The sequence below is a fragment of the Lissotriton helveticus genome, chromosome 7 (genome assembly GCF_964261635.1).
Source record: "Lissotriton helveticus chromosome 7, aLisHel1.1, whole genome shotgun sequence".
NCBI lineage: Eukaryota > Metazoa > Chordata > Amphibia > Caudata > Salamandridae > Lissotriton > Lissotriton helveticus.
This window is the reverse complement of record NC_136068.1, coordinates 690,776,631-690,799,072: the sequence shown is the minus strand read 5'-3', so window position 1 is coordinate 690,799,072 and position 22,442 is coordinate 690,776,631. Positions and strand designations below refer to the sequence as shown.

The following is a 22,442-nucleotide window of genomic DNA, read 5'->3' as shown; positions in this document are numbered from 1 at the left end:
ACAAACCCGCAAATAAATAAATAAATGGGTTTGTGGAACGCTTTCAGTGCTAGGAAAACATTTTTCACTTCCAAGTAGTCAATGTGTTTTATCAAATCCTGTTCGTTCCATTGACCACGTACTTTCAGTTGTTTGCAGTGCGCTCCCCATCTGTTGAGGGATGCGTCTGTAGTGATTATCACAGAAGCAGTTGGGTTCCTGAAAGGTCTGCCTTGTGTTATGTTGTTGGATGCCCACCATTGTATCTCTGCTTGCAGCTCGTGTGTAACAACCACTAGATCCTCCCAATTCCCTGTGGCTTGAGACCAGTTGTTGTCTAGCCATTCCTGGAATGGGCGCATATGTAGTTGAGCATGAGGTAAGAGTGGGATGCATGATGCTATCATGCCCATAACTTTCATAACTCTCCTCACTGTCAGAGATTGACCCTTGTGCTATAGGGAGGTTTCTTGTGTAATTGCTTGTATCCCCTTTTACGTCTGGTACACCCGCGGGTTCTTTGAGTTTAGTCTTGCCTCTCGGAAAGTCTTTTCTCTTTCTGGTTTTGAGGAGGATTTCTTGTGGTTTATTGAAAACCATAGTTCTTGTAACGTGTGGATAGTTGTCTGAATGTGCCTGAGGCATCTTTGTTTTGTGTTTGCCTTTATGAGCCAGTTGTCCAGGTAGGGGGTAGACGTGTATTCCCTCCTTTCTCAGGTGTGCCGCAACTGCGGCTAGGCACCTGGCGAAGACGCGTGGTGCCGACTTTATCCCGAAATGGAGTACTTTGACCTGATAGTGTGTTCCCTTGTGTAGGAACCGTAGTTACTTTGTGTTTTTTGTTCATTAGGATGTGTAAGTAGGCCTCTTGATTGTTGGCATGTAACTTCCTTTTTGAATTTGAGGGATTCCCTCTTCGAGAGTGGACATTTTGAAATATTGTGTTAAAATGAACTGGTTTATAAACCTTAGGTTCAGTATTGGCCTTAGTGCTATGTCCTGTTTAGGCACTAGGAAATATGGTGAGGAGTTTCTTTTTAAGTGCTCGTCTTGGTACCAATTCTATTGCTTGTTTTTGGAGTAGGTCCTTTATCTCCAAATGTAACTGTAGGAGTTCCGACTTTAGGAATTTTCTTTTCTTTGGTGGGTTTGCAGGTGGTTTTGTGTGAGCTCTATTTTACTAGATTCAAAATCCAATTGTCTGTTGTGATGTTTTGCAAGTGTACAAATTAGGCTATTCTTCCCCCCACTGGTGTTTTGTGTGAGTCCTTCTCCGTATGGGAGTCAATTTGAGCCATTTCCTCTTCCTCTAGAGGGTTGGCCTCTGCCCCTGCCTCTTCCTCAAAAGGGACGCTTCGGCTGTTGCTGCCAACCTTGGTATCCAGTTTGTTGGCTAGTTTGTTTTCCATTACCGTGGCCTTGTTGCTGATGTGACATTTGCAGTCCTTGGCTGAATGTACCTCTTCCTGTGGGCTTTCTGTGGTTGAAGCCACCTCTTTTGAAGGTACCCCTTTGCTGCTGGGCTCCCTTTGCTCTTGCGGTCTGATTATCCTTTTTGATTTGCTGGAGGGATTTGTCCATCTCCTTTCCAAACAGTGCCTCCCCTGTGAAGGGCCTGTTGATGATGGAGGTTTGAACCTCTTGTTTGAACCCTGAAATTCTGAGCCAGGTATCTCTTCTGAGGATTGTGCCCATGTACATTTGTCTGCTGGCAGTGTCTGCTGCATCTAGTGCAGATGTTCCTGCCCTCTTGGACAATGGATTTTGCTCTTTTCTTGTCCTCTTCGGGGAGCTTGTTAATAAGCTCCTTAACGTCGTCCCACTGCTGGTGGCCGTATCTGTTCAATAGGCGATTAGGGTTTGCGATGTGCCACTGCGTAGCTGCCTCCTTCTCAATTTTTCTCCCTACCATATCTATTCTTTTGCTTTCTTTTTCTGGTGGAGGCCCAGTGTTAGAGAGTGCGTTAGCTCCTCTCCTGCCTGTGGTGACAATGATAGAGTGAGGCACCGTGTTCCCCTGAATATATTTAGGGTCCTTGGATGAGGCTTTGTACTTTTTCACGACCTTTGGAGTTACCCCGTGCTTGAGTCTGGTTCCTTTAAGACTTTATTGCCCTGGTCTAGGTTCTTGGTGACAAGGGTAAGTATTGTGTCTGCTTGTTGCCTGGGGCTAGTGTTTCTAGAAGGAAACATGCGTCTCCTTTTTCCTCTTTGAGGGGAACACGAAAGTGTCTGCTGCCCTCTTATCTAGTGGTGGTGATGCCTTCGATGGGTAACAGCAGATCTCCTCCTCAGGACTTTCGGTGTTTAGGTCGTTTAAGGTGTCCTCTAAATTTTCAGAGGCTTCCTCCTCTTCAGGAGCATCTATATCCTCCTCCAGATCTTCCACGCGAGGTTCGGGGGTTGGTGGTGATTCGAGGCTCTCCTCTTCTTCCCCTTTGGCATCTGCCGCTTCTCCGGTGTCGATGTTGTCCGGTTCGGTGAGTGCTGCCTTCTGAATCCGGACGTCTTAGTGGTGCGTCACACTCTTTCTTTTTCTGAAGGAGCGCCACTATCTTGGCCTCGAGTCGTTTCCTCTCCTTTTCGACTTTGAGGGTTCTCCCGGCTTCGGAGACTGGAGATTTTCTCTTCTTGAGTGCGCTTGCCTCTGGTTTCGACGGCAGTGCACTTCCCTTTGGGGTTTAGTGTTCACCCCTCAGTTTCGGCGTCTTATGTGATTTTCCCGCCTCAGTGTCCCTTTTCAGGTTTCCGTTGGATTCTTTAGATCACGGCTAATCCTCAATCACCTTTTTGTTCGGCGTCGAGGCTGCCTTAGGTTGCGCCTTTTTTCTTGGCCCAACGGTTATAACGGATGCGTTTGGTGTCTTACCTTATCCGTCTTCATCTCGGTGTCGCTCGCCTTGTTGTGGACGTGTGGTTTTTCAGAGTCCCCTTCCAGAATTTCGATGTCCGATCCGTTGTGCGCCGATTCTCCCGGCACTCCCTTGTCGTCGTCATCACTGAAAAAACCCAGGTCCTTAAGGGAAGTTTTCTTCGAGGTCTGAGACATTGTGTTTTAGTAGACCTCTCTCTGTTTGACGAGTCCAGAGTGTCTTCAGCTGGAACACTGTGCAGGCCTCACAGTCCTTGTCCTTATGGTCCTTGAGCAGGCAGAGGTTGCACACATTGTGTTGGTCGTGTTGAGTGAATTTGTGGTGCCACTCGGGGCAAAACTTGAAGGGGGCCTTTTCCATGGCCCCGACTTTGCCATTTGTCGACCTTAGAGGTAGTCTGTCAAGTCGATCCCGGAGTAGTGTTCTGATCGCCGGTCGCGGTGTCGATGATCGGTGAAGTTCACTCGAACTTTTCGGCTTGGTCTGCTATTTTCGGGTGTATCCTGAAAAAAAGTTCATAATTTCCCATCTCGCTTCCAGACCCAACGGTGGAAAAAAGAATCTGAAGATGGCTACCACGCACAAAGTCCTCCAGGACGCCGTCTGACGTCACAGGGGACGTACCTGGCACCAAATTGTGGTCGAGAAACCCAAAACAAGAAAAAAAAAAAAAAAACAAGGACTATTCCAGACCCAACCACTAGATGACGGAATAATGACAGCATGTGAATCCACAAAAGGATTCACCCTTTGGTTGGTGGCTGCTGGCTAGCAGGCCACGCGGCTGTGGGAGCTGGGCTCCTGGTCACTTGCTCAGGGCAAATGGGGAAGTAGGATAGGGCACAGGTTGCGCTGCCAGGGGCACTTGGGCGGCTGGGTGCAGGGTGCCATTGAGCCGTCGAGTGGCTCAATGTTATTCAATTGGAAAGGTAAAAAGGGAACAAAGGCTGCAGACTCGGGGACGGTGATTCTTCAGGTGCGACCGCCACTTGGAGAGGTAAGTTGGGATCCTGGAGAAGAGGTAGGTACCCCAAAGGGAGGCACAGGGGGGTGCAGGGGTGTCTTTGGGTGTCAGGAAATCTTACCCTCGGCTGGTCGCGGTTGGAGGGGTCCCTGGTTCTGAGGATGCAGGCGTCGTCTGGTTCGTCGAGGAGGGCCTTTAGGCACTGGACTTCGGGTCCCAGTCGCCGGGGGGTCGTCCTCGTGGTCTTGGATCACTCGGGCACGGGCCGGGCTCGGCGGGTGCAGAGTGGGCAGGTCTTGAGCTTCATGGCTAGCACCAGGGGTTGGTTGTTGAAGCAGAGCCTCTGCTTATGGGAGTCCCAATCTTTAAGAGGGTCAAGGCAGGCATGTCTTCCGGGTGTCCCAAGGTTGCTGTCCGCAGGAGTCGCCGGGATTAAGCAGGAGCAGGTTCCAGGATTGACAGGCCGGTAGGGCTGGGGCCAAGTCAGTGGGTGCCGTCCTGTTAGCAGCTGCACGGTGGGTCTTCTTCTTGATCTTCTTTCTTCTTTTCTTATCGGGATCTGAGGAAGGAAGGTTCAGGGTGCCCCTAAATACTAAATTTAGGGGTGTTACAGTTAGGGCAAGGGCAGGGACCAATAGGTCCCTGTCCTGGGGTGGGTACACCCCCTAGCCTGCTCCTCTCCTGTGGGAGGGGGCCGGAGCCTAGCTGTGATTGAGCAGGGCTCCCCAGCTTCAAGATGGCCGGAGCCCGGGGTCGTGCTTCACCTGGCCTCTCCCACCAAGAGGGGTGGGGTTGGCACAGGCTGGCACACCCCCCCTTCCTGACGTAGGGTTTCCCGTCAGTCTTCCCACCAGAGTGGAGCATAGAACCGGTGAGGGCCAGTTGCTGGGTACAGCAAATGGTCTGGAGAAGCTCACAGAGGCGGCATGCCTTTGAAGCTTACCCCTGCCCATCCTGGGGGAGGAGACCTATCACCTCGCCCAGGATGTGCATTGTTGCAGGCCCAGTAGAGTGGGGGGCTCTCCACCCAGGGGTCCAGCAACATATCTGCTGTGTGGCAGCCTCTGCAGCCACTCAGCCCAGACGTGGATTGTAGGTTAGGTTTTCAGAGAGCATCTCTAAGATGCCCTCTGGTGCATTTTACATTAAATCCCACACTGGCATCAATGCGGGTTTAATGTGCTGAGAACTTTGGTACCAAACTTGTCAGTCTTCAGTGTAGCCATTATGGTGCCGTGGAGTTCGTAATGACAACCTCCCAGCACCATATGCTCTTAATGGCATTGCTGCACTTACAGTGCCCAGGAATGGCCCTGGGTACTGTAGGGGCACAGGGCTCATGCACCTGTGCCCACACCTCTGGCATAGGGCACCCAGCTAGAGGGGTGACTGAAGTATACCAGGGCAGTGGGTTCTGTGGGCATGGCACACAGGGATGTGTGCCATGTCTCTTTGTTTAGTTCTGCACTTAGACACTCAGCCTGCAAAGGCAGTGTGTGGGTGTCGGGGTACAGGGCCCCTGAGGGTGGCACAATACGTGCTGCAGCCCTCAGGGGTCTTCTCTGGTCACCATGTCCTGGGTACCATTTACTAGGGGCTGACAGGTGGCCAGAGATGCCAATTGGCTTTTGGTTTCAACACAGTTTAAGGGAAGGAACACAGGCCCTGGGTACCTGGTTGGCAGGAGCCCAAGGCACACTTAGTCAAAGCACATCAGCAGTTCAGAAAAAAGTGGGGGCATACCAATGCAAGAAAGATGGCACTTTCTCACAGCAATGGACCATAATTTACAAGGTTTGGACCTTCTTATGTCTTTTGTCTTAGCAATATCGAATTTTAGAACTCCCCTAACATCAAGTGTTGAGTGATCTTTCTCCAAAAGAAGGGTTCCGAAAGAACGTTTGCAATGTAATTCTCCGATTCACAGGAAAACCCAAAACGTCCTTAAGCTGAGATTTTGAACGCGTTCTTGTTGTTACAGTTTATGGAAGCATAGTGCTTCTATCTCGCCAGCTGTGCGTACAGATGAATCGCCACAAAGAAAGTGACTTTCCAGGAAAGGTGTTCAATAGCAGCCTTGCATTTGGTTCAAAGTGTAAACTCATGAGTCGCAAAGGTTCCATAGTCAATTTTCAGATGGAAGGACCTCTGTACCTCAAGTAAATCATTAACCACTGAGTTCCAGCTAGGTGAACTTTGAAGGAAGAATAAACTGTTCTTGTCAAAGGAAGAAGATATGGTAGTAGAGCTTCTTTGTGACAGATGTTAGTATCAAAGTTTTTCTAAGAACACCACATGCATACACTCTTCCATTTGAAAGAGTAGGAAGTTCCTGTGGGTGCAAATGTATTATCTCTGAGAATGTCCATACATTCCTGTGGAAGGTTCAAGTGTTCATACTGAATGAGTTCAAGAGCCATGATGCCACAATCAACAATGGAAGTTTGGGAATGCAAAATCTGGCCCCAAACCTGTGCAGAAAATCTAACCTGCACAGCGTCCTCTTGTGTGGTCCCTCTGAAAGCTGAAGGGGGATATGAACCACACTACTTATCTGGCTAATCTGTTGCAATTAGAATGATTATCCCTCTTTAGTAATTCAGTCTGCTGAATACTACTGGAGTCAGGGAATTCGATGTAAAGAAAAATGCCTTACCGGTCAATCCAAAGATCCTTTATCTTTGTCTGTGTTTGGTAACATCTTGATGCAAACTCTGGGCATTGTTTGTTGCATGCCATAGCAGAGACATTTGACCGATAGAAACCATGGTCCCCGAAGACTTTGCAAAGGACAGTTTACAGAGGAATCACTTGTGGTTTTGCTAAATAGACCTGCTCAGGGAGTACGCTTGAGCATTTTGAATCCCTCAAGAGTGGACTGAGGAGATTCTCAATTCCCTTGCCATTAAACACTTTCAGAACGTTTGAGCCTCCAGATAATATTGTTTGTCTTAAGAAGAGGGTCTCTCCTGAAAGAGGGAGGGAAAGATTTCGGGCCAGACGCAGAGCCCTCAATTCCAGCATATTGTTGTGCAACATTTCAGATAGATATGTCTCACTTCCAAAGGACACACTTTTGCTTTTATAGTATCCAGAACATCTCCCAGGTAGTGCAGTCACTATACTAGAGCTGATGTCGATTTCTCGTGATCTACATTGCATGAAAGCAGACTGTCAGCTGGAAATGTATATGATATTTCTGCACAGTTAACAACTTGAATAACCAGTCATATAGCGATAGACAGATGAAGTTCTTCTGTTTCTTGAGATAAACTGCAACAACATCCATGCTCTTTGACATTGTCCTTGAGACATAGTGGAGGCTGAACAAAAGGATTCTGACCCGATGGTGATGGTTTCTGACCAAAAATACCAGGAATTTCCTATGTTTTTAGGCCACAGGTATATAAAGGCACACATCTTGAATTTTTAGGGCGCAAAGCCGTTCTCTATGATGGAGATACAGATAGATTTGATGGAGTGCTACCATACTGCTTTTTCTTTCTATAACTATTTGTTTGCCAGTTTTAGATCCAGAATGGATCTGAATTCGTTGTTGGAACCCTCTTTTGATCAGAAAGTAGCTGGAAAAAAATCTCATTCCTTTCTTAGAAGGACACTCTCCACTGCTTGCTTTTGCAAGAGGAAGAGAACATTTCACAAAAGTTGTTGCGACTTAGTTGCTGGGTCTAAAGGTAGAGGGGATTTGAATCTAAAACAATGGCCTTTTTGAACAATATTCAGAACCAATTTGTCCTGGTGATGTTTTTTTTTTTCCTCTTCCACCCTCCACTTCCCACAGCTGGAGTGGGTAACAGAAGAAAGAAAAGTGGGGAGTAGCTGCTTTGTTCCAGTGGGTGGTTGATGTCCTCTGGAATGGCACTTTTGTTGGTGATGTCACTCAGGGGGTTGAACCCTATGTTGCAGCAATTGTAAGGCCTGTACGAGTGCTTTTTGTGCGCTTTTCTCTTCTCTAGGCCAAGAGATGAAAGGGTTGCCCATCTCAGTCTTCATTTGGGACATCTCCTCAGCTGCAGGAGTGCAGTTATAAGTTGTTCCCCAAGAAGGGCTAATTTTGAATCCTTTCTTACGCTTCAGGTTTGAGCCCTATGCGCCTTAACTACAAAGGTGTTTCCAAGGCAAAGCTGCAGCAGTAACCATGAGCAGCCACTGCAGAAGTTTCTGCCACAGCGCTGAGGACGTGGTTTGATACCATCATGTCTTAATCGTGAGTTTCTTGAAAATTCTCTCAGAGATCTCTAGGTATTTAATTGACAAATTGTTGCAGAGAGTCCCAGAGCGACCAACCATAACTGCCTATGTTAGTGGCACTCGCGAATCAATGTATTGGCATATGTGCCATATATTTTTCTTCCAACCAAGTCTTGCTTTTTGCTCTCCTTATCCTGAGGGACAGGAGACCATGGAGCACTGGAATGGTATTTTCGTGCCACCAAAACAATAACCTAGTCAAAAGTAGGAGCCATTCGGAAGAACAGTAGATCCTGATCTGGTGGTCTACAATTCTTTTAAGCCTCAACAGTCCTGCTTTCGCTGAGGATGGCGAAAGGAAAAGTTCCATCTCTGGGTCCTGATGCAGTGATCTTGACACAGATATTTGATGAAATGTCTCAAATAGCAATGCCGTGAAAGAAGTAGCAGATTACTGACTTTTTCCCCCTTTATAGAGGATCTCTTGGAAGGTATTTATATCATCAACTGGTGAAATCCTTTCTGAAGGAGATTCAGGCAAAGTTGGAGAACATCTTTCAGTCTGGAATAAAAATTAGTTGGACTGCGAAGTATGTGACTGTGATCAAGTATACTGTCAATGTCCTGAAAAACCCCTTGAGGAGAAATGTCCTGATTGCCTAGAATTGAAGTAGTGAGGACAATGGTGAGATTTATATTTTATCCTAGACAATGGCAAGGTCTGGAAAGGTGTGATGGCAACTTGGAACACCTTGTAAGTACAACCACAGGAGTATGTGCGAGATGCAGTTCCATAGCTCCTGGGTTTGGAGCTGTAAGGGGAGAATGATCCACGGATGCCACCTTTGGTGGTGGAGAAGGTGGTAGCGGCGGAGAAAGAGTTCAAGGAGGAGGCAGCAAGTCTGGAATTCGTACTAGAGACAGAGGTTTAGATGTGGAAGGTAGGCTCCGCTCCTTCATTTTATTGAGCCAATATGCAGTTTTCTGCACAGGGCAGATAATTCAATGAATTTCAATGTTGACTGGTGTCTTGACATTGAGGTTTCTTTTGATGTTAAAACTCCTCTTTGTGAACTTCATATGCCTTTTCATCAGCAAGACAACCCTAGATGACGGACATGTAGGCACTTTACACTGCCTCAATGCGGAATCAGGACATCGCTTCTCCGTTAGGCATACAAATATTTTAAATCCTATGGGACTTCAAGTGAAACAAGTTTAAGAAAGATTTGAAAATGCTTCCATATAAACAAGTCTGAAAAGACAGAGCTCTGTGCGCTAGAATCCTGTCACCATGATGCAGAAAAAGAACGTGTTACCTACCACCTAATGGCATGATGGGATGCTAGAGACGTTGGAGCCCTTAAAGGCGTAATGTCACTTTTCCACTTAGCATAGTTGCTGCCTATATGACCATATTGTCCTAATTCCCTTATTAGAAAACGTTTAACATTTGTGAAAGAGGCTTTTACAATAACCCAGTTTTTCTATGGATATTCCTGGTTTTAGGTGTATTTTCACTTTCTAAAGGCAATTAATGATCTTGGCCAATGTAGTCTGTTTTGTAGGATGCTGAAGTTTGTTTATGTCACCTAAAGTTATGGCCTACCGAAAGTAAAGCAAAGAGGACATGCAAACTATGTATTTAGTATAAATGCTCCATAATCCAGAATGTGGGCGGGACTATTTAGTGGCCCCAATTATCAATGAAGATTATCTGAAAAATAACAGGCCATTTCCCAACTGGAAACCTCCTCTGATTGGCTGTCATCCTGAACAAGTGGAAGTTAACAAAATCAGAAGGCCTGTGGAAAGCTGTTAAGTTGACTGATTGTTATGTTGTTGTTCTATATTAAAATACCAGAAATGGCATAGCAATGGATCCAAATACAATGAAAATAAAGAAAGTGTTATTATTGACAGTTATAATATCCTCACTAAAATCTAGATATTTGTCCTCCTGCTAAATGATCTTTACTGTCCACCTTGGCAGATCACTATACTAACCCGTCAAATGAGCCTCACCACTAAAGTTCCTGCACTCAAAAAGACACTGGGGTTGACCAGCTCATTTACCCATCTGCCAAGGATACATTCTGCTTAGCCTTACCCAGGGAAGAGAGAAAACTGCAGAAAAGACACAGAGGTTCCATTTACCATACTCCGTATTGAGTCCCCATAGCTTCACTTTGTTTGCTTCATATTGGGCCTTTTTCTTCAGCCTGCAAGCCCTGCATGGACAATAAAAACATCATTAAGAATGCATCTTTTAACATGTATATTCTACATGATTTGCTGGACATACCATAATACTTCAATAAGTAGCGAAATTGGTAGACGGTTGGGTGAGAGGATGTCACTGGTGGTATTGTGTTTTTGGTAAGACATATTGTGAAGGACTAGTGAGGATGATATTTAAAGAAATTAAACAATTTGTTTTGCCGGAAAAAAAATAATTATACCTCCAACAACAGTTTTCACTCGTGAGCAAATAAACTTGTTTGTCCACAGGAGTTTCAACTGGCTGCAACCAGCACAAAGAGTATAGAAGAAACTGAATCAGGGAAGTGAGAATTGCATTGGGTAAAGAAAGTTCAACAGAAACACTAAGGACAGAGGGTTTCGATGATACTCCTTGCATTCAGACTCAACTGAGTTCATGCAAGGAGGAGCTCCAGCAGAAAATGGACAATGAGACAAAATCTTCTCTCTGGTAGAGTGTGTGTGGGATTCAGCTGCTCCTCATCCAAAGAAGCAAATAATTCATAGCTGTCCATCAGAGTCCACTAACAACGAAGGTGGACAGCAAGGAGAGAAGTTTAATAGAGTTTCTATCCTAAAGAGATTGTCCACCTTAAAAAAGACTCCGAGGAGTTCTGTAGTTGAACCAGTCTCCCTCAAAGTCTTAGCCAACAGAAAGAAAGTCAGGTTACCATACTTCTAGGTGAAGTGTGCATCCGAAAGTGGGACAGTAGTCCAACAAAATAGCTGCATTTGGGATTCCTGAGAGGCTAGATCTGCAAGAGTGCCTGCTTTTTCTCATACCTATGGTGTTATAGGAGGGGATGAGGGCAGATGGTGTGACAAAACATTGGGAAAGTAAGGCTTCCTACAGTTTTTCTGTGAGGCGGCTCTCCAGTAAAGGAGTGAGTTTCTCTCACGAGTTACTTGCACAATGAGGGAGGTGGACTCTAATCCAGAGGGCTCCAATCTCGGGCAGAGAAAGAGTCAGAATATGAACTTGCTTGGTCAGCCTAATAATGTAACAGCACACAGAAAGTGGAATTAATCGGGGCAAACGGAGTTGGTCCCTTAGGTCATGCCTAGAGAGGAAGAGATGCAATAGGCCTGCAGCAACATGCCTAGGAGGAGAGAATGGACTCATTCCTATGGTGCAATGAAACAGGTTGTATGGCAACAGCAGAAAAACAGTCTTGTAAGCAGGTTCATTCACATTTTACGGGGTCACTATATAACCACTTACGCAGGGCTAATGATGTGGACTTCCATGCAGGGTGGGGAGAAAATGCCCCACTTACTCAATGGCAGAAAGGGTATGAAGTAATTTGTGCAGTGGCTAAGAACCTGAACTCAAATCCTGACAATGGGAGAGTTAGGGGGATTAAGTGAAACGGAGGACCGTTCCCCATGCAAGAGAAAAACACACCATGAGGGTCTCCTTCAGCTAATGGTCGGAGACACAACAAGTATAGTTTAACCCTTTCACTGCCAGGGTGTTTCAACACCTACGTATGTATTTAAAAAACGAAATTGCCATCTGGTTGTCAAGTACTTGTACCTCCCATGTGTCTTTGTGAATCCAATCAAACTGTTTTGTTTCAAGCAGATTGAGGGCTATGGATTGGTGGAAACCCTGCATCAGAATCTCACTCAAGCCTGAAAACTTAATGAAAAATGTGCAGATATAGTAGTTTTTTACAGATATTTTTTCATATTATTTTGCGTTTCTTAAATGGACAAGCATTAATGCAGGAACCAATAGATTGTTAGGCTGAATTTCTAAAGTCTGGCAATACCAAATCTGTGCAGTTTTTCCTAAGGAATATAGTTTGCATAATCAATTATCTACTTTTAAAGCAGAACCCAAAATTGTGCCAGCATCACTGTTTATGGTGCTATGTTCACTTGGTGCCAAACTCGGGTCTGTACGGAAAGTTTAAAACCATTCTGTATCCATTGCACTGAATGGCTAGCTAGGAGGACACTCTGAACAGGTTTGTCAGATTTTCAGCATTTCTTAATCCCAATACAAGACGCCCGCTGTCTTTTGACTACGTTTGTGCTACAGAAATACCAAAAACATATTAATTGCCTCCAGTCTACCTCATGCAAGATTCTATTCTGCCAAGGCCTGACCTACAAATGTACTCCTCTGGGTCTTGTGAGTGTCGGTGTACCAGACACTTATGTCTTCTATGGGTTCAAGGTGCCTACAGGGACTAAACGTGGTACAGGGCATTTTGGAAGTATGGAAAGCAGCTCCAAGTGAAATGGAGGTTTAGGATACCTGAATTTGGTTACCGATATTACTCGTTGTCTGACTGACTATGTAAACATACAGCAATCACATAATTTTTACATCTACACCGCTATTTCTTTGATGTTGAGCACACAAATTTAAAGTGTCTGACTACATTTACAATTCTCAAGTGACCTATGTAGTCTTCTATGGGTCATTCAACATGAATCTACCGACCTGAAGACGGTCTAACGGATGGCTTCACTACTTAGACCGAAACGTCGACAATTACACCTATTTTATTTGAGAATTGTTTCACTAAAGTGTTTGTTTTCGGTTTAATCAGTCCCAATTTACTTCAATGCACAATGTGGGATCTGCAGCTCATATGCCTCGAACATTTATGTTTCAAAAAGCTTATACCCGTGTGAAATAATCTTTGGCGGATTTGTTCAAGTATAAATAAGTCAATTTAATTTCCGAAATTACCTAATGTAAGCTGCTGATTAGAGTTTACGACCAATGTCGAATTATAGATATTAGATTGAGTAGAGAGAAAAAAATCCCTTGCAGGCATCGTAACCCGCTCATTGATGTGTGAGTGACAGTATTGGAGAGTGAGTGTCTATGTGAATGGGTGAGTACAGGAATGTTTGAGTGCTTATATGGATGTGTATATGGGTATGTAAGTGGTTGTGTGAAGGTATGAGGGCTTGTATGGGTGGGTGAGTGAGTGCCTGTGTTGAGAGGCTGATTGGGTAAGTGAGTGGGTGTATGAATGACTTGGTAGGTAAATAAGATGCTGTGTGAGTAGCTGTAAGAGTGAGTGTGTGGTTATGTGCCTGGCTGTATGGGAGAGTAACTGGTTGCATGAGTGGCTGCAAGCGTGAATGAATTGTTGTGTGAGTGGCTGTATGGGTGAGTGAATGGTTGTGTGAGTGGCTGTACGGGTGAGTGGCTCTATCGAGGAGTTAGTGGGTGTGTGAGCACTGGTATAGGTCTCTGAATGGGTATGTCTGGATGTGCGGGTGAGTGAGTGGGCGTACAAGAGGTTGTATGGGGACCATGTCATGAGTGATTTAACATGTGAGGTCATAAGCACGAGTTTTGAACAAGTGTAATCCAAGACTAACCATAACGACCTTGTAACATTTGTTTTTTTCAGGGAATTTCGATGTTTTTTCTAAATCTATTTCCGGTCTATAACGTTAGTTTTTTTAAGGGAATTTCTATTTGTTTTCTTAACTAGTAGTCTCATTTGCAGAGTGCTGGACAAAGGGGCCTGGGCCTCCGTCGAGCTCTCAGGAATTCCGCTATGTCAGACTTACTGGAGGTAACAGGAGGGCTTCTTGGCCCCCAAGATCCCTCTGGAGTAAAGTGGACTTCATCCCCCAACCAGTAGTCAGCCAGAAGTTTGCAGAGTGGTGGTGAAAGAAGGCATGGCCTACAAATCGCTCTTAGCAATCCCGCTGTGTGGGACTTACTGGAGGTAACAGAAGGGTTAGTTACCCCCGCCCACCCCAAGAACGTCCATGGATGCCAAGAAGCCTTCCGGTTACCTCCAGTTAGTCCAAAACAGTGGGTTTGATGAGAGCCTCCTGGCGCACTACTGCACCCCCCCCCCACGCCCCCCCCCCACCAGCAGTGTGCCGAGAGGTGCATTTGCAGAGTGATGGAGAAAGGGTGTGTGTGATCTCTGACCACTTCTCAACAATCCCACTGCTGGACTATGTAGCCCCCTTCCTTTGGCCGATTCCGGCCCCCCATCCCCCGGGGCCAGACATGTTAAGAATGGGGGGGGGGGAGAGATAATGTGGGCCCCCCTACCATGGGCCAATGTTGCTCCTGCCAAGCTATAGCAAACAGCAATGTCTCGGGTGGGCACTACAAGACATTGCAGGAGCCAACCCTGAGGGGTGGCGGTCCCAAGGGACATGTACGGTTCCAGGAGGGGGGGGCGCACCCCTCCCTCTTTCCTTGCCCAAGGGCCTACCCCTAGGTGGCGGTCCCCGGGGCCGAGAATAGCCCCTCTCCTATTTGTTAAAAAACATGCTTTGGACTGAGGGAGGTGGTGGTCCACGGGGCCTGGGTGCTCCGTGAGGCCCCCCTTATCAAAAATAAAAAGCTCAGAACATAAGCAGCGGCCCGTTTGCACTGAGCTCCCCTCGTAGCCCATAAGGCATGCCCTCAGATACTTCTGGTGGGCTTAGATGTGTGCTATTTGTTGTCGTGGTTTGGATGGGGACTAGCTGTTTGGTTCTAGGTCCTGTTCTTGGGGGGGTGGGGTTGTTGGGATGTTGGGAAGGAAGCTGGGTTAAGGGATTCACCGGTGTGGTTGCTGAAATACGACTCCAAATGCAGTTATTACAAGTTCACAATGGGGGCTGTAGCTGACCTATGTTGTATAATCTGGAATGTGAGGGGACTTCACACAATGACACGAAGCCACAAGATCCATGCATATTTAGTCAGAAGAGAAATCTACATAGCGCTGCTGCAAGAAACTCACCTCACTAAGGCAAAGAGTATAGTTTTACAGAGGAGATGGAGGGGACAGGTATTTAGCACCACATATTCAGCGTTTGCACGGGGGACACTGATATGGATTAGAGCTGGGGTTCCTTTCCAGGTCATGAAGCAAACAATAGACCCCGAAGGCAGGTTTGTGGCAGTGGAAGGAAAACTCCGGGGTAGGGACTTTGTAGCATTTACGCACCAAACATTGACCAATCACGCTTCTTAGAATGCTTATCTGGGACATTAGCACATTACTTTACAGGATCTGCAGTGCTGGGAGGGGATTTCAATTCCATAGTGGATGTATCACTGGATAGGTTGCACCCCCCACTGGCGGACTCTCCTGTGCATAGACTGACTAAATGTAGGCTGGACTGGCAGGACAGGTGCAGTTTAGTGGATATATGGCGCACACACCATCCACACGACCGGGACTACTCATACTTCTCTGCAATGCATGATCTGCATGTTCGCTTAGATTCAGTCTTATGCTCACCATTAATTGCGCCCTCCATAGTGCACACTGAATATCTTACCAGAACACTGTCTGATCATAACCCACTGCTGTTTACCATGCACTGGATGACGGCGGTATCTGCCATCCCCACTAGGCGTTTACAACTTGAAACATTAGAAGACCCGATCTTTCAGAGGGAAGTGAATGAAGGGATAACACATTATTTTGCCGAGAACGCTGGCACGGCCTCCACAAGGGCGATGGAATGGAACGCCTTTAAGGTGGTAATACGGGGGCTCTCCATTGGCAAACATGTAGGGGTGCGGAAGGCACTACTTCAAGACTTAGATCAGGCCGAGAGTAGACTGAGAAAGGCGGAACTAGCAGGACCCGGGCAGCCCGAAGTTCAAGCAGAGGTACTTGCAGCAAAAGAATAGGTGGCAGAGGAGATAGAGAGATTGCGTTGCTTTGACCATAAAACTTATATTACGAAAGCACACGCTGAAGGTGACAAGGCGGGGACGTTGCTGGCTTGGCTGGCTAATCGGACAAAACTGGGTTCACCAATACTGGCACTAGGGGACGGAGATGGGGAGATGGTTTTCACCCAGAATGCGATATTAAACCGATTTTTGCAGTACTATGAGGCATTGTATGAAAGTTCGCTGGTGGCCGGGGAATCTGAAATGGACTCCTTTCTGGACGCGATATTACTCCCAGAATTAGAGGAGGAACAAGCGAAATGCTTGGGCCGGAACATAGCGATTGAGGAAATTAGGAGTGCTATCAAGCACATGGCCGGAAATAAAACACCGGGAGTTGATGGGTTGCCGAAGAGTTCTACTGGAAATATGCGGACTTATTAGCCACAAGACTCTTAGAGGTGTTCAAGGAGGCAAAAGAATTGGGGCAACTCCCTAACTCCATGCGGGAAGCACTTGTGATCCCACTTTTGAAACCTGGCAGAGTGGGGACAGACACAGCCTCCTATCGCCCATTGTCGATGTTAACTACCGATTACAAGATTTTGAGCAGGATATTGGCGACTCGCCTTCTGCAGCACATACCTGCTCTGATCCACGAGGATCAGGCTGGGTTTATCCCGACAAGGAACACGTCTTCTAATGTCCGGAGATTAGTATGGATATTGGAAGAGGAACAACCGGGGGCACAGCAACCTGTGGTGCTGTCAGTGGACATTGAGAAAGCCTTTGACAGCTTAGAATGGCTATATCTGTATAAGAGGCTAGGACGCTTTGGAGTAGGAGCTGACTTTGTGGCCTGGACAAAGGTGCTCTATACATCTGCAGTGGCTATGGTGAGGGTTGGTACACTGATATCATCTCAATACCCAGTGGCCCGTGGGACAAGGCAGGGTTGCTTGCTCTCCTCCTTACTGTTTGCCCTAGCCATAGAACCACTGGCAGCAAGGGCCAGATTAGAAGAGAAATATGACGGACTGTTGTGCAGGGGAGAGCGGCAGTATATTTCACTATATGCTGACGACCTGCTGATGTTTTTGGAGAATGCTGGGAGAGCACTAGAAGGAGCTGCGAGCTTGCTCTCAGAATTCGGAGATACTTCAGGCCTGCGGGTGAATTGGTCAAAAACATGTCTGTTTCCGACGAGACCTGGAGGACTACCGCCCATTACACCTAGGGAAGTGCGATGGGAACAGACCTGCCTGGCATACCTGGGTGTACATGTATATCATGGCGCTAATGATATGCTGGAGGAGAACGTGGGGAGATGCGTGAGGGCATTGAAGGGTAGCATGGCCTTTTGGGCTGCTCTCACGTTGTCTGTGACAGGTCGAATAGCTCTATTAAAAAATGATAGCACTGCCTTGTCTGTTATATTTTTTTAGAACGCTGCCTATCTGGATACCGTGCTTGATATTTAAATCATTGAAATCACTGATGGTGGGGTTCCTGTGGCGATCTGGCAGACGGAGGGTAGCTCAAGCAACGTTGATTAGACCAAAGGCGGAGGGCGGGCTGGTGGTCCCTGATTTTGAACTGTACTATTTGGCGGCCCAACTACAGATCTTGACGCAAGCAGTAGCAAAGGAATTTAGGGGCCCTGAGCACCAGAGAGGTAGCGGGATCCCACGCCATGTCCTCTCCTTTATAGTCATGCAACAAAAGCTGGACCTTCGAGATCTTTCTATGGAGGAAAAAACACAGACTGTGTTGGAATCGTTCACAACGTAGGGCGGGAGTCTTGCACCCCTACGCACCAGAAATTCCATTGGGGATGGCCACCGCGCTACCCCACGGAGGCGATTGGACGCCCTTACAGGACTGTGAACAGGCGGGGATCCAGGTAATTGGTGACCTATATGAGGACAGGGAATTGCTACCCTACCAAGCATTGCAAGAGAGGTACGATCTGCCTAGAGGAGGGTTTTTAATACGCGCCGCACTAGTTTGTGCGCTGCGAGCACAGTGGAGAGAAGGGCTCATAGAATCTAAGGCAACAATGGCGTGTCCATACACAATGATGGCGGCTGGGACTTTTAAGGCGGTCACCTGCCTATACTCTAGAATGTTGAATGAAGGGCTAACACCCTTGGACACCTTGAGAGGGAAATGGGAAGCTGGTATTGGGAAGCCCATACCGGAGGCAGCATGGGCACAGAACGCGTAGGGCATGGAAAAGCACGAATACTGAAAGAATTCAACTGGTGCATTTATATACACTACATAGAGCATATTTAACACCAGGTAAGATTAGGAAGTACTTTAAAATAGAAGAGGCAGCGTGCCCCCGGTGCGCAAGTGAAGGGGTAGAGCTTGAACATATGCTATGGGAATGTCGTAAATTAGGGGACTACTGGGAAGAAGTGGGAGACACACTGAACACAGCAATGGAGCGACAGTTAACTTTCGACATAGCAACATGAATACTGCACTGGTTCCCTCACATGTCTAAAACCAAGGTGACAAGCAAATTTGTAGATATGGGGCTATTGCTAGCAAAGAGAGAAATAACGAGACACTGGAAGTCAAAAGACGGTCCTAATAGTAAGAGATGGAAGGCTGAGTTCTTAAAATAGGTAGGTAGTGAGAGTGCACTTAGATATCAGCAGGCGAGATGGTTCAATAAAGAAAAGGCACTAGATTCAGCAAACTCATGGGAAGCATTGGTACAATCGCTACTAGATCATCAGACAGAGGGAGAGTAGGTGGGGAGAACTGGGTTGGGTGGGGTCCTCTGGCAACTACATGTACACTGAGAGATGCTGTCAGTTGTGGCTGCTTCGTGACGCGAGATGGAATGCGACGCTTATAGTTATACACACCGGTGAAGGGGGAGGGGGAACAATTAAGAGTTGGGGATAGTCTATTTGATAATTAAGATTAGCAGATCAAGGTTTGTAGTATGATCATGTATAAACAGTCACTATAATCTGACATGGTATTAATATCGAATGGCTCATGTGATGCATGGAGGGGGAAGTCTAATCAGGTGTTTGACTCATGTTGATGGCCCATGTTTATGCAGAATGTAAGATGCACATATTAAATCAATAAAATATGTATTAAAAAAATAACTTGGCGATGCAGTTGATATGCAAGTCAGTAATACGGATTGATTAATGTATAAAACGCACCAAGTCCATTTGCTCCTATGAAACCAACTATGGAAATTAACATGGAGAAAAGGCGTTTTGGGTCTCCCTCCTGCACAGTTCACCCTGACATTTTCAACACAGCAGCTGAAGTGAGTGGCAAAATACTTTTCAAAATTTTGCGAACATTCGTCAAACGACGCCAAAGTTATTGGCAAAACAAAAAAGCTCCTAACTAGTCTTAAAAATATATATATATATATATATATATATATATATATATATATATATATATATATATATATATATATATTTAGTTCCTCTCAAATGGTCATTATCGGCGCGCACACTGCTGGTTCGGCTTTCAGGGGAATTACCACACCCCTGGAGTTATATGTTCACAAGGAGAATACGCCGAACACCCAGAAGTGGTTCAAATGATTTCTTTATTCTTTACAGCAAGCTATGAGTCTATGACATGCCACTACGCGTTTCTAACTTCCGTCTTCATCAGGTGGCAATGACTCCCAGCCTGCCTTGATTCCGCCGTGCCTTAAGACTGGTGCTAGGCATGTTGGGAATTGTAGTCCCACTTACAAGACGTGTGGAAGTTCATTGAGTACGATACAATTACAGCTAAGTGCTTGTTGATTCCACATCATTCTTGTTCTTTATTTCGGCTTATAATGTTCATATTAGAATACTTCTGCGCCCTTCTTTCTTTTTTGTTCCTCGGGCCGCATCGGTGTCTTTTTCTCAAAAGGACATGTTCCTCACCTTATTCACAACAGATGGGGTAGTCCTATAAAGTTTCTACGTAAATTAACATGGAGAAAACACGTTTTGGGACCCCCTTTTTTCTCGCCCCCCCCCCCCCCTTGACGAATCACCCCGAAACTTTCAAGACGGGAGCTGAAACAAACAAACAAACAAAAACACACACAACACACACACACAGTGTTACTTACCCAGTAAGCATCTGTTCTTGACATTTAGAGCTGTAGATTCACATGCTTTGCATATTCCTGCCATCTAAGGTTGGGTCCGGAGGTTTGCAAGTGGTTTATCTTCGTAGAAGTCTTTCCAGTCACGAGTTGACTCCTCCTTTCAGTGATAGTGCGCATGGGCATCAACTCCATTGTTAGATTGTTCTCCCGCAGACGGTGAGAATGGAGTAAATATAGTATAGAGATGCTCATGCATATGTATGTAAAGTAAGAAACTGCAAAGACTATGGAGGTGGGTGGGCGCATGTGAATCTACAGCGTTAAATGCCAAGAACAGATGCTTACTGGGTAAGTAACATTATCCGTTCGAGGCGTGAGCTGTAGATCACATGCTTTGCATAGACTATACAGAAGTATACTCCCAAAGCAGTGGCTAACCTGTAGCCATTGCAGTTGTCTGAAAAAGTGTTTTAAGTACTGCCTGGCCTACATTAGCTTGTTGCCTTGCAAAGACATCTAAACAATAGTGCTTGATGAATGTGAGTGGTGTAGACCATGTTGCTGCCTTACAGATGTCAGCTAGAGGAATAATCCCTAGAAAGGCCATAGTAGTCCCTATTTTGTGAGTGGAAAGTTCTTTTCACTTTCACATAATGTCTGGATACATTTCACGATCCATCTTGCCAAGCCTGATTTAGATATGGGATTGCCTTTGTGTGGTAGCAAAAAAGAAACAAAATGTTGGTTTGTTTTTCAAAATTGTTTTGAAACTATATTAAAAAGAAATTTGGGATTGGTTCGAAGAAATACTCTGTCTTTGTGAAGCTGAAAGAAAAGCTTTTGTATTGGTAATGCCTGAAGTTCACCAACTCTCCTTAGTGAAGTGCTTTTAAAAAGCAACCTTCCATGAGAGGAATTGTAATTGACACCTGTGCATTGGTTCTAAAGGTGGACCCATTAGCCTTGTAAGGACTATGTTTAACTTCCATACTGGTGCAGGTGGAACTCTTGGTGGTATCACACTTTTTAGTCCTTCCATAAAGGCTTTAATCACTGGTACTATGAATAGAGAGAAATGTTGTCTGTTTTGTAAGTATGCAGCTTCTGCTGCTAGATGTAAGCAAATGTATGTATAGGCTAGTCCTGATTTGCTGTAAATGTAACCGATAACAGATTATGTTTTGCACAGAAGCATCAAGAGGATTGATATTGTTATTGTTGTAATAGATAACAAACCATTTCCATTTTGCTGCATAACATGCCCTAGTAGTAGGTTTTCTAGCCTCTTTTAGGATATTCATACAGTCTGGTGGTAACTGTAAATAACCAACCTCAATGACTTCAGGAGCCAAATCGCCAGGTTGAGTTCTTTGGGATTTGGATGGATGATTTCTCCTTGGCTCTGAGTAAGGAGACTGGAGTTGAGATGCAGCTTTTGGTGTGGAACTACTGAGAGCTCCAGCAGGGTGGTGAACCAAGGTTGAAGTGCCCATGTGGGAGCTATGAAAATTTGTTTGAGGGATGTTTGTCTGAGCTTTCGAACTACCAATGGAATCAGTGGGAGAGGTGAAAAGAGTAGGCAAATATCCCTGACCAGTTCATCCATAGGGCATTGCCTTTGGAGAGCAGGTGTGGGAGCCTGGAGGCAAAGCTTGGGCATTTTGCGTTTGGAGCTGTGGCGAACCCGTCTATGTGAGGAAATCCCCATTCCTGAAAGTAGGGGAGGAAAATTTGGGGATGAAGTTCCCCTTCATGGATTTGCTGTCTTTGTCTGCTGAGAAGGTCTGCAATCTGATTGTTTACTCTTGGAAGATGTTCTGCCAGGAGATTAACCTTGTGGTGCATAGCCCATTTCCAAATGGCTTGTGCTAGGCGTGACAGTTGGAGAAAGTGTGCCCCCCCCCCCCCCTCGTTTCTGTATAGAATACATAGCTGTCAAGTCTGTGCGGTCTAGGAGAGCTTTGCCTATGAGGTGAATTTGAAAAGCTTTTGAGCGCTAGAAACACTGCTAGTAGCTCTAGGTAATTTATATAGAGACTCTTGTACTTTAGACTCCACAACCCTTGGATTGCGTGATTGTGTAGGTGAGTACCTCAACCTGTGAGCGTGGAGTCTGCTGTTAGCATTATCTGTGGAACAGAGTTGATTAAAAGCGTCCCTTTGCATATACTTTGTGGAGTCCACCATTGCAGAGAGAGAGAGGAGTGTGGCCATCTACGAACACTAGATCGGTCAACTGACCCTGCAACTGGTTCCACTGACTTTCTAAGCATTCTTGAAGGGGACGCATGTGAAGTCTTGCGTGGGGAACAATTACGATGCAAGACGCCACCATTCCTAACAGTTGCATGAATACTCTTGCTGGTAATGATTGGTTGGGCGGAAACTGAGTGAGAAGGGACTGAATACTGAGAATTCTGGCAGCATTGGGAGAGGCTA

At 45.9% G+C, this 22,442-nt stretch overlaps 1 protein-coding gene across 2 annotated transcripts in view; it reads right to left on the bottom strand.

Moving 5' to 3' along the window:
• The window catches only part of CREBRF (CREB3 regulatory factor), a 262,024-nt gene that overhangs the window by 52,271 nt on the left and 187,311 nt on the right, over nucleotides 1-22,442 (bottom strand). For both annotated transcript variants that reach the window (XM_078653016.1, XM_078653015.1), the window contains exon 7: nucleotides 10,186-10,259. In XM_078653016.1, the coding sequence (XP_078509142.1) occupies nucleotides 10,186-10,259 (74 nt within the window). The remainder of the gene's footprint in view (nucleotides 1-10,185; nucleotides 10,260-22,442) is intronic.